The sequence below is a fragment of the Dreissena polymorpha genome, chromosome 15 (assembly GCF_020536995.1).
Source record: "Dreissena polymorpha isolate Duluth1 chromosome 15, UMN_Dpol_1.0, whole genome shotgun sequence".
Taxonomy (NCBI): domain Eukaryota; kingdom Metazoa; phylum Mollusca; class Bivalvia; order Myida; family Dreissenidae; genus Dreissena; species Dreissena polymorpha.
Window position 1 is genome coordinate 24,111,244 of NC_068369.1, and position 13,188 is coordinate 24,124,431.

The 13,188-nt window shown below is 33.7% G+C and overlaps 1 protein-coding gene across 1 annotated transcript in view; it reads left to right on the forward strand.

Moving 5' to 3' along the window:
- Positions 1-7,110, forward strand: part of LOC127859620 (uncharacterized) — a 29,307-nt gene extending 22,197 nt beyond the window's left edge. The window contains exons 30-42 of the mRNA XM_052397123.1: positions 179-295; positions 574-858; positions 1,048-1,077; positions 1,320-1,432; positions 1,753-1,820; positions 2,119-2,267; positions 2,413-2,524; positions 2,743-2,889; positions 3,343-3,518; positions 4,230-4,297; positions 5,040-5,090; positions 5,816-5,850; positions 6,200-7,110. Of these exons, the coding sequence (XP_052253083.1) occupies positions 179-295; positions 574-858; positions 1,048-1,077; positions 1,320-1,432; positions 1,753-1,820; positions 2,119-2,267; positions 2,413-2,524; positions 2,743-2,889; positions 3,343-3,518; positions 4,230-4,297; positions 5,040-5,090; positions 5,816-5,833 (1,334 nt within the window). The 3' untranslated portion in view covers positions 5,834-5,850; positions 6,200-7,110. The remainder of the gene's footprint in view (positions 1-178; positions 296-573; positions 859-1,047; positions 1,078-1,319; positions 1,433-1,752; positions 1,821-2,118; positions 2,268-2,412; positions 2,525-2,742; positions 2,890-3,342; positions 3,519-4,229; positions 4,298-5,039; positions 5,091-5,815; positions 5,851-6,199) is intronic.
- Positions 7,111-13,188: the final 6,078 nt, after the last annotated feature.

The following is a 13,188-nucleotide window of genomic DNA, read 5'->3' on the forward strand; positions in this document are numbered from 1 at the left end:
AGGGACCAGTTTCGTCTAACATCAATATCGCTTGCTCCAAAGTTTTAATACTTGAATGGAAAAACATATTATGTTGCATAATTGTTTTTGAATGTTTAAAATATTTTCAATATACTTATGTGTAAAATACACATCTAAACAGTCAATGTCAGCGATGTAGTCTTGGTTCCATTTACAGATAAAAACGAATGTTTGGAAGGTACGCATAACTGCACTCAAAAGTGTACAAACAGTATTGGAGGATTTGAATGTGGATGTAACCCTGGCTTCAACGGCTCTGGCAATAATTGCGTTGGTATGTGTTATCATATTATACAATTAGACCATAGATTTCGATACACATGTACAAGTTTGAAAGTTTGCATTGCATACTGGGGTCATGTGTGCGGTCAATTATCATTTTAATAATTGCAATAATATGTTTTATTTGTGCTAAAAACTATATTTGAAAGATATTTAAATTGAATGACAAATGACAAAACAATGTTTCGGGCCAAGAAGAAGCTACCGATTATAGAAGTCTATACTCTGTCAACAAAGCTTATAATAACATGTCCCATGTTTTTGAATTAGCTTGTGCGGATGGCAAATGGGGTGTGCAGTGTAACAGGAGTTGTGGATGCGTAGCGACCAACACACAAATCTGTGACAAGGCCACCGGTTGCACCTGCAAGACTGGATGGAAAGGAATCACGTGTAGTGAGGATATAGATGAATGCTCAGAAGGGACCCACAAGCTTGGAACTCACAACTGTAGCGCCGCCTTCAAACAATTCTGTCACAACATACAAGGAGGGTTTAAATGCTCGTGTCTGAGGGGGTTCACTGAAATAACCAACGGAACGTGCGTAGAGGAAGGCAGGATATATGCTTCATTATTATACTAATTGTCCAGTTATGTTGAAATAAAGATACAGAGATCATATTGCTCTCTCAGTATTTCTTTTAAAACAATTCTTCTCTTTTCATTGGATTGGTGTGTAACCGTATGAAGAAAACTCAAAGATCACTTATCTATTATGTTTAGCTTGACTTTCTTTGTTTCAGTCCCCATAACAACTACATTAGCCCCATTTGGTAAGTTATTATAAAGTTTACTCTTACTACCATTGCAACCAGAACACATTTATTGTTCAGAATGCATAAATGTTTAGTGCAAGTACTTAGTACATCAGATGATAACATTTATGTTAAATTACATTAAGTAACCGCGAACCTTATAGTATACTATAAGCAGCTAAGTTATTTTTAGATGTCGCGACTTATTGGTCTTATTTAGACAATTGATACCAATAAATGGGTTGTTTTTCGTTTTACAGAGAACGCCGTTAACATTTCCATCAAAATTAATGTTTCTTCTGTGAAAGTGAGCCATTTAAACTTTTCTGTGAAAGCGACTTTCGATGAGTGGGCAATCAAATTGTCCGATTCGGTAAGTTTAAAAATGAAATAAAGTAAACGACGTATCGCTTTGGAGTGCTTAATTAGTTCATTTATTGTCCACTAAATGATCACATTAATTAGGGCGGTGTATGCCATTCCATATAGTAGATTAATTATGTGTTATCTAGAGTATTCAATACACGATATAAACTATTTGTAACAAATCTGTTTTATGCATTAGGTTTATTGAAATAAGTTATATCGCATGTGTCGCAAAGAACAAAGAGCAAACAAACGTGTAAATAATGTCTAAGCTTTTTAAAAACGTTTCATCACGCAGTTATGTGTTTCGGTGTTGTTTTTTAATAGATTATGACTTACTATCGGACAACGATGGGCAACAGAGTGGAAAAGGTTATAATTCACAGTATCAAAATGTAGGTAACTTCGATAAATGCATAAACATGTTGTAGAAAAATAAAAATGTATGAACAACAAATTTAATTGTAGTAAAAATAACCGTTTACGATATTTCTTGAATACTTATGGTTGAAAAGAATAAAGCAGAAAATCGCAGGTTCGTTATAATTAGTATCATAAATAAATTAACAACAGCGTTTACAGTATAGCAACACCAATCAAAAACAATAAAATAAAAGGAAATATGTCTTTGCTCTAATTTTGAACTTGAATATTGATACAAGCATTATACATTTTTATATAAATTGTATTCAGCGGTAGCTTGACTGTGAACCTCACCATTATAAAGGACAACAGCGTGGAAGCCTCAAAGATATTTGCAAGTACAACACTGAATCTGAACAATGCTACACTGGTCTTGGACAACGAGTCCTATAGGGCGGAACTTCAGGCAGTTGGATCAAGTAACTTCACACCTTACTTATTGCGGAAGACTTTTTAATGCGAACAAAATATACAAAATGTCATAGTATTTCTTGAAAAAAATTCATGAAGTATGTAATTTTGTAAATTAACATTTTGTATAAATTACAGTGATTCCATTTTCAGTTGATATCACGAAACCTTTAAATGAAGTAATGTGTGATATCTACCAAATCGATCGCGGTAATTGTGGTAATAAATACGCATGCGTGGTGGTGGGTGGTCAGCCTTCCTGCGAGTAAGTAGAAACGTTATTTATTTATGCTATAGTGTTAAATAGAAATGCAAGTTGATTTATTGTTGTACAGAAAACAGTGCAAAGAACAAAGAGTAAGTAGTATATCAACATTCAGGGCGATAGCTGAGTAAACTTGATATATTTTCTAAGCATAGAAATAAATTTAATACCTCGTATATGTTAGAGTCGCTAATTATTTGTTTTACCTCGGCGTACAGGCCTGTCAAAACGGAAGGCGATTTGGGACTGGCGCTCGGTCTTGGTATTGGCATTCCTCTTTTCATCCTCGCCTGTCTTGTTGTGGGGGTCATAGTCCGTTATGCAGTGAAAAGCCGAAGAGACAATCACTCAACTGATGGCGGAAGGTACAGAAATGCTATAACACTACACAAGCAAACATTGTTATTAGTATTTTGCTGCATTTTTGCGCGGTTTCTTTGCATTTTGCACCGTCAAAAAATACTAATACAAACAGCTGCTTAAATTCTAATAAACTAGCTACACATAAGGCTATCACTTGATTCCAATCGTGTTCATAATTGCTACTCACGTATCGAAATAACTTGATAAGACTTACATACAACTGACCACAACTGAAAATATTAAAATTCTTACCTTTGACGAAATAATTAAACCCCATCACACAACCAACACAATAAATATTATTATAGCACGTTACAATTCGCTTCTGGCAAGAAACAAAGTTTCAAATAGTCTAACACAGCATAAACGCATTGGTGGTTTAAACGGGTTTTATGGATGAGCTCTGAAATACAAATGCACGAGCTTTACAGTATATTTCTGATTTAACTTTTTAGGGATGCGCTAAGTTATGGTTTCATAACTCGCGGTATGCCATTAAAGATCGACTCATGGCGCCGAAACGACCCTGTGTACAAGAAGAACAGTAGTAAATGGGACTCATTTTATTCGTCTACCGTCTCCGATGAAGACCGGAATGTTGAGCATGATTATCCAGCCCAGGAACGCTATGGTGCGTGGTGCACTCTTGCAAGCTTTGTGAAGTAGAAAAATAGACAAACCGTGAAACAATAAATATCACTTGTGATATCTTAGCGTATCAATGATAGTGCACTGGTTACTCGTTGGAGACAAATAATAACCTTCCTTTGTATTTAGCAAATTCACTGCTGATGCATGATTTTTCCTGTAAAGTATTGCCACTTGATATCAAAGGAGATGCGCGAAAATGTTCCTTTTGCTGTGATGCTTATGACTCGGTATGTTTGCACGCGAAGCCTGATTACACATCTTAAAAATGTTTAAGTGTATGTATCTTACAATTTTATATGTCTTTGTATTTGGGTGCAGTAACGGACTCTGTAGCGTTTTCTAACGGAGGCAGTTCTATTTAACCTGATAGACCCTATTGCCGAAAAATGAAACGAAATATTTTATACTTTGTTGTTTGTTCTCAAATAAGGTATACAATTTCGGCAATGTCTGTCTGTGTTTCATTAACCCATTTATGCCTAGCATCTAGAAAAAAAGGCATTGGCAAACAGCGAAGACTCAGATGAGACGCCGCATGATGCAGGGTCTGCGCTGTTATCATGCGGCGTCTCATCATTGTCTACGCTGTACATATACTAGACATCCCTAATTTTGGAAATAAATTGATCCAATTTAGAAGGATGGGAGAGCCCACGAGGCATAAATGGGTTTAACTGTTTGTGTTTTTCAGTTGGCGATAATCAGCCTTCAAATTTCTCATGGGACTTCTTATACCGGTACATAGACCCGAACGAATCAGTAAGTAGTGTTCTGGCTGATATTTTACACCACACAACAGTTTCCCAATAGCTTTTCTCATATACCATCTCGGCATTTTGTTTCACTGCCAGTTACGGCCGCAAATATATCTTCTCGGTAGCGCGTGAGCCCAAAATGCGTGAGCCTACATGTATATTCCTCTAGGCTACCTTTAAACTATGCCTTTAATAAAATGCCTTTACAATTAATGCGTATTACTATGCGTTTCTTTTCATGGGCTTTTAATTGCAATATATTCCCTAATAAAATAAAACGCAAATGTCGATGCACAGTTAATATTGCCTTCGAAGAAAGTTTCGATAATATTGTAATGGTGTTTAAGTGTCTCGACTATTTTAATAAAGTATATGCGTATGATATTCAAATAATGTTCTTGTATATGTATCTCATAGTCTGAGGAGAATATAAAACAAACCATCTTAGACCGCCCAAATGTCTGATCAATATTCGCCTAATGTAAAGCACATTATGTGCAAACAAATGTTTGTGTTGAAAATTGTCAAATACATTTTAATAGTTACACCCGAATCAAATTTTAATTATATGTAACAAGCAGAAATGAAAATGTAAAAATCAGCAAATATCACATAATCAACATACATTTTAAATGATTGGTAATTGTAAATAAAAGTATTACCAGATCTTTAAGAAAAAGAATATGTCATATCAGCATTCCGATTACTCAATTTGTTGTGTAAACAAGTTTTTTGCGTGTTTCCAGTTCCACATACAGCGCCCACAGGCCAATATAAGACCACACTCTGTATACGAGGTATGTGCAAGTTTAAGATAAAACAAGTAGATAGCATTATCGAGGCGGATGCTACTTGCAACCAAAATAATGGTTACTTGTCATTTGTGTTTGTTTTAGTGGTGAGACGATTTACCAGTACACGTTTTTAGTCGCAATTCCGGCTTTCCAAGATTGTTAGTCGAGTAATTAAAAGTAAATTGAGTGCTTTGTACAATAAAGAATTAATGTTTCTACACATCTATATGTTTTAACCTCAATTTCAAGATTCTGTTATTTAAAAATATATAATGCGTGTCAACGACACCAAGTGGTGATAAGTATTGTTTAAACTGATTGTTCTGTTTAATGTATGTTATGAAACACGTTCTGTGGTGGCGAATTTATACACACAGATAAATCATATGTCAAATCACTTACACCAGTATAGTGCACGCTTTCATGAGCAGGCCTGCTCGGGCGGTGAAGCTCATGGCTATATCTAAATTGGGAATTTCACGATCATTCCAGTTCCACATATCCGATCAGTAACTGGAATATGTAGTTGTACTTAATACTGGTTAACCAACTCACCCAAAAACAATACAAGTGTCATATTTATAAAACTTCAATTCTGTTGATAACACATTACAGCCAAGCTTTTTTTTAAAATCATATCGTTTAGTAAAAAATGAGTATCCGTGTACATAGATGTTGACAAATAATTTGAATGATATGGTAGGCACATATTGTATTTATGTTTGCAGGAGGGAACACATATGTGAACAGAAATCAATACTGTGTAAGTGTAAGGCTGTTTGCTATAACACACGACACACGATATAAGCAAGCCCTTGTCCTCGTCATGCATGTTTGATTTCGCCAGCAAACTTTTATTCTACATTATATTGATTGCAGTAAGACGAACTGTTCATTTTAACATTCTGATTTTAATTTTCTGTTTACGTCAAATCGACAAGTGCAATTATTCGTTTTACATAAATCATAATGCATCTTCTGGTATTCGATTTTTTTTGTCAACTTGTTCTGATTTCGGTAAACCACTTGCAATGGATGAATTATGTTATACGTCAATGGGTATCACTGATATTTATAGTATTTCAAATGTAATATATGTGCTATATTTTCAGACATGGAATATGAGCAAAAATGCTGACATGCGAAGGGTATTCCAAAGAAGTGGATCGTCAGTCTTGTATGATCACTATCTTAAACATTTATATTTTTATGAAATATTTTTTTAGTTTACGTACAATGTCAACATTATTTTTATTATATCTGTTAATCTGCCATATCGGTGATATAAATTTGTGTATGTATATATCAAATCAACGGTACTCAACATATACGAAAGTGATATTTGTTTTTATCTGATACAGCAACGAAGTTAGGATATGATCTCATACAAAATAGAAGTATTTGTATTTTATAGTATCGCATCATTAGGTTAAGCTTGGTCATACAGTACTTTACAATTGATCGACAGAAGTGAAACTGTGTGGGCTGTCTGAGTACTTTCGAAGTGTTATTTTGTTGCGAAAAAGAAGAAACAATAATTGACCATACATACTTATTGTGTGTCCCTTTTCTTCACACTTAAATAATAATACATTATACATGTATGCACTTTGTATTATAAATTGAAATGACTGTGATGGACCTATCTGGCAAAAAAACATTTTTTTTAACAAATGTGTAAATATTTTTTGTTCTGTTAATGAGTGTTTGTAAGAATGTGTAGTTTGTCTCTATTTTGGTGCCTATATATGAACAATAAAATGAACCGAGTGCAATCAAGTGATTCGTGTGTGTGCATGTCTGAATGTTAATTAGTAAAACATGTCTTTCCATATATTCAAATTGTTTATGAGCATATCAATTACGTTATTTACATAGTCCATAAAAATTGTAAAAAGCTTTAATTAACATCTTGTTATTTTATACATTAATTAATTATATATATATATATAGTTTTCTGTTATACTCAAGTACATATCAAACATATTTAATAAATAAATACGATGTTATATTTTATAATAATAAAAGTGACAAAAGTATTGCATAGTTGTCTTTTTTCTGATCTATTTAGGAGTGATATATCCGCCGTTTTATTAGCTAAACACGTTCATATACATAGCGGATCAACTATCAACACTAAACTCAGACTGAATCTTTAAGTTCAAACTACAAACAAATCACGCAAATAAGATCACTGTGACACAAATGGTAAATACATGACACACATTTAATATATCATCGTCGTTCATTTGATGACTCAAAGCTGGATATTTTAATAAGCCTTCATGTTGCTTTTGACTTACGCAAAAATAAAGCATAAATCTTTAAAAAAAAAATTAATAACACATACAGGTAGTTGACTTGATAAATCGATTCGCGTTGCAAATTATGAAAAAACGGAACGCTAAACATATAACACAAAAGTACAAGAATCTGTGAATGTATTTGGTTTGCTCTATTCAGGCCATGCTTCCTTTGAACTTACAAACATCTGTTTCCTTTGATGCAAATGGTACGTGTTTAATTATCCATTAAAGCACATTTGTTTTATGTCAAGTTGCAGCGATTCAGTTAACGCTGGCGTAGTTTCATTTTGGATAACTAATACTATTTAGTCTTATATTTTGATGCAAAAATTATTCTATTTTACATGCGTGTGTTTGCGTATTTATGTAGATAATTTATTTATAACATCGATAAAGTATGCATTAATATGCTCTCATACAGAACATGGTGTTTACTTCAATCACTTTGCTTATAACTTTTAACTTTGATTTGTCTTAACCTCGACCTCATCAAAGTTTATTCCCATCATTTTTCTTGTAAAAGAAAGCAATTATACCTTATCTGTGAACACCATTATTAGAAATGAAATGGGTAACCTGCATGCTTGATAAAATTGAAATCATTTCATACATTGATATCAGCCTTTTATTGTACACTTATTTGAGTGTATAATACATGATAGAATATTGCGTGCAATTAAGTAATCCAGATTCTGTAGCCACCCCACTTTTAAAGGATGTAAGTTAATCATGACATATAATTTACATATAATCTCACATAAATTATATTGTTATATCTAAAGTTACGGATTTCAAACATATATTAATACTTTATAATTATTTGTGTTAATGGGGTATGTTTACATAGTGTATTCACCAACTCACGCATTGGCATACCCACAGTAGAAGCACAAGTTAAGTTATCGCTTAAGGCAACTAACCACCGTCTTTGTTTTCTGTTAAAGTGCTGTACTTCTAAATGGCAGTGTAATTCGTCTGTTTAATTATATAAGACGAAGGATATAAATAATTGAAGGATTTGGCTTCCGTGCAGCTTACACATAAATGAGTTTAGTACTAATATTTCTTAAAAAACTCCATAGTAATACATTATTTCAGGAATTAACCCTTGGGCACTCATATAAATTATACGATTGACTAAATGGTTTTAGCTGTTCGATTGCGAACAACTTAGGTTAATACCACGTTTTGCAAGCCAGTTTTGTTAGATATTATAAACCTGATAACTGCCGCATCCGCGCCGAGAAAGAGTTCGCGGCGCGGATGATTATACTTTATATATTATTTATGAATCATGAAAATAGTTCACTGCGTGTTACCTTGAAATCGCGTGACACAGCTCTATTTGAAGGTCACACGCGGTAGCAGTTCAATTCCTGTACATGTAAATTATTGCATCATCATGTATGCCATTTAAAAGTCCGTGTTTTAATAAGAGCGCTAAATTGTTGATGTTGCGTGCCAAGCTCAACGCATGAAAAACGTACGTGTTGCAACAGAACAGGTGTTGTTACTAAATATAGACGCGAAACTCTGTACATGTAGTAATTTATGATGATAAATTTAAATCGGAATTAAATCAAACTATGAGAAAGTATTTAAACATTGAGGCTATAGAAAAAAACATCAATTTACGACTGAGCATTGTAGTTGATATTACGCTCCAGCTTAAAAAATATTAGTGGTGGGGATTGGAGGAGTTACACGTAACTGTCAATACATGAAAATGAAAAAATAATGAAATGGAAATGAATTAAATGAAGCATTCAATTTCATGCGAAAAAAATATTAAAGCCTATATAACGCTAAACATCTACGAACATTTCGTTAAGTATTTCGTAAAATAAAGTTAACACCTAAACAATCAGTGTCCCTTATAGCAATAGCCACAATTTCAACGCTAGATGTGGTATGATTACATAGATTTGTTTAGATACAAAATGCTCGTTTTTGTTTATTTGTGACACAATTAATTCCATTATAATTTCCCGCGAATATACCTATTCATACGACACACGAACACTAAAATGGTACCATGTTAGTGTTCATGTGTCGTATGAATAGATATCGTTGTGGGAAATTAAAATGGAATTAAATATGCAAAACAATAATAAAAACGAGCATTTTGTATCTACAAACATCTATTTTACAAGACCACATCTGGCGTTGAAGTTTCGGCAAATTATTGTACGAAATTTTCGTTGATTTGGAGTAGTAGTTTGCTTGATAATTTTATTCAATTCTCGTTGATACTTATACATGTATTAGTCGTTCGCTTGAGAACAAATAAGGTACATACAACGTTCTCAAAATCGGTATGAGCTAGGTAATGATCACCGAACAAAATCATGTATGCCAAAGGTTTCAGTTCTTCCACTATATACATTCATAAATTAACACATAATGTGAATATCGTGTTAAATGGAGTTTATTTTTGAACGGAGAGTTTATAGAATAAAAAAACACACAATTGTTGTATTATACGTGTTGCGGATGAGAATATTTATGAATGATTAAAACAGTCCACTTTTTGTTGCGTCTTAATCGCATGAAATTTTTGCGCAGCACAGATCATTCAAAATATGAGGCTTTTGATAGATAAGGGAAAATAAAACTACTGCTGATCAGCACGTATATGTGGATATGTAGAGTCAAATACACTATCACGCGTCTGTTGCGAGACCTCGTTGATAGTGTTTGTTTGTACAGCGGGGTTAAATTTGATATGTCTGGGAAAGGTTCTTTTGTGCTCAACATGTAGAAGCGATTTCTCCTGTATCCTCGAACGGGTGCTTACAACGTAATAGTAAAAGGTTAAGTTTCTTTATATTCACAGTTCTCAATTTACAAAAAGTTGAACATGAGCTCAACGGTAACTACAGGTATACTATAGACAACGACTACAATGCTAAATAATAACACAGATATCTTTAAAAGAGATATTCAACGTAAGTGCTGACGTTGTAATAAAGTTTGAAAATTTAAATTTCTAAATAATTAAATTGCAAAACAAAATTGTAACTATAGTGTTTTGTTTTTCACTTGCTAGCCGCATATTCACCGCATGAAATGTGTGTTATTATAGTCAAACTACACATTAGTATTGGTAGATAAAAATTATACTAAGGGAGTTCACATCATAGTGTCATCACATGGCTTTTGATGAGTTTATTTCTTCACCATCGACATATATCGTATGTTAATATTTGATTAACACGCAGTTTTCTTTCGACACATTTAAATCACACGTTCATAGCTAAGTCATGCGAAAATTGGTCTTATGGCGTTTCCACCAGCGTAGCTCAAGCCCAGCCTGTGCATTTGCGCAGTCTGGTTAGAGGCGATGTTGTTCGGTATAAAATCACTCACGGTTATATGGTCGCATTATGTATATCCTGACCAGACTGCAAGATGAAGGCTATGTGGGCAATTACTATGATGGGCGAATATGGCATACGATCCGTTTTCGCATGACGATGGTCTTTAAAAAATATATTACGCATTGTAAATGGCACAGTTTAGCACTATGCTTTTCGATATTTTATTATGTTCAAAATAGCAAATATAGCAAACTGGGAAGCCTATAAAGGCGGTCAGGAACGATTTCCAGACGTGCTGACCGAGGACAGCAAACACTTGTGGTTAGATAATTAAACGATATGCCTCTTATCGTGACACTATTCTATTTCGGTAGTGTTTGTTTTCTTATCTTGAAAGCAAAATAATGTTTATTGATAGTCAATTACGTCTTCCCTACACGATTTGGTGACCGAGGATGTTTTTTAACGCATAACATTTTGTGTCTATGTGTCGTTTCAACATGTGGCCAAAGTTCAGGGAATTTCTTCGAATCAGCCAATGAAATATTCGAAAGTATTCACTCGGGTCTGTTGGTGTTATGTACAGGTCATTAAAGGTATTAGGCTGGGTAAAACAGCTACGCCGAAAAGCCCATAAGTGTTATAACCCGATGTTTAAGTCAGAGACTGGTTGACAACGTGTTAATTGCTAGGGTAACAAGCAATGCATCAACAACAAAGTACGGGTCAACCGCGCTATCTTTATGACTACCTATTTCGTGAGTAAAAAGTATTGCTCGCAGATTTATTTTTGTATTTATTTTCATCAATTATCTTATTGTATATTTTGAATTTGTATATGATGTCAAAAAACAAAAACAAAAACATTTGTTAAGGGAATTTCCATCATAAAATTTTATTTTTATCGTGATAGGTTTATGATATTCCAACAATGTTCATTTAATATAGTGGTTATTTCTTATTGTTATTGCTAATTTTATTTCATGTTTACTGGTTCTCATTATACCATCTTATTCATATCGTCTATGCTTTCAGAACGTCGAAAAAGGGACATGTTGTTATTTTGTCTAAGTTATCTCTATTAAATACATATGAGTGCACACGCATCTCGACATGTGCGTTAAAACACACACTTCATACATGTGAATGGGTTGTGTTTATTTCAATCTTGTGATTTAAAAGCGATAACCTTATTTGGAAAATAAGTTGCGTCTGAGAGTATGCAATAGCTAACAATTTCGGTGCCTTCAGCGGTATGATATATTAATGTGCTCCTTACCAATGATTGTTGTACATATTCCATTGAAAAAATTTTTACAACGTATATCAAGAAACTGCATTTTCACAATATAACTTATTGGATGAACCGTACAAGTTGAAACCTATAAAGCAACTTAAACATAGTAATAAACACACAAAAAACAAGCGAAGAAAACGTATACTTAGAAGTTTAAAATGAATTGAATGTTCTACCCGGGTGACTGTATTTAAAGGGATCTTTTCACGCTTTGGTAAATTGACAAAATTGAAAAAAGTTGTTTCAGATACGCAAATTTTCGTTTTAGTTATGATATTTGTGAGGAAACAGTAATACTGAACATTTACCATGGTCTAATATAGCCATTATATGCAACTTTTGACGATTTTAAAACCTAACAAGAGTTCCGCGGTCGGAGATGACCGCATTGAAGCCGGATTTTTTATTTAAATGACAGGAAAGTACCTTTCGTGTTTTTGTCAATGCAATACTTAAATTACTGAAATATTGTTCAAAGGTCAAAATGAAATGTAGTGACCTTGACCTTCAAATGAATGACATTGAAATGAGCAGTGGTGATCTTCTAGTACTGGCCAACCTTTATGTCAAGTTTGAAGACTCTAGGTACAAGCATACCAAAGTTATAACATGGAATAAGAACTTTAACATTTTTACCTACCAAAGTTATAAGAACTTTAACATTTTTACATTCAAGGTCACAGTGACCTTGACCTTAGAATGAATGACCTTGAAATGACCAGTGGTCATCTAAGTGTGCTTGCAAACCTTCATGTCAAGTTTGAAGACTCTATGTCCAAGCATACCAAAGTTATAACAATTTTAACATTTTAACATTTAAGGTCACAGTGACCTTGACCTTCAAATGAATGACATTGAAATGACCAGTGGTCATCTTCTAGTACTGGCCAATCTTTATTTCAAGTTTGAAGACTCTAGGTACAAGCATACCAAAGTTATAACATGAAATAAGAACTTTAACATTTTTACATTCAAGGTCACAGTGACCTTGACCTTCAAATGAATGACCTTGAAATGTCCAGTGGTTACTTACTAGTTCTGGCCAACCTTCATGTCAAGTTTCAAGACTCTAGGTCCAAGCATACCAAAGTTTTAACAACTTTAACATTTTTACATTCAAGGTCACAGTGACCTTGACCTTCAAATGAATGACCTTGAACTGTCCAGTGGTTACTTAC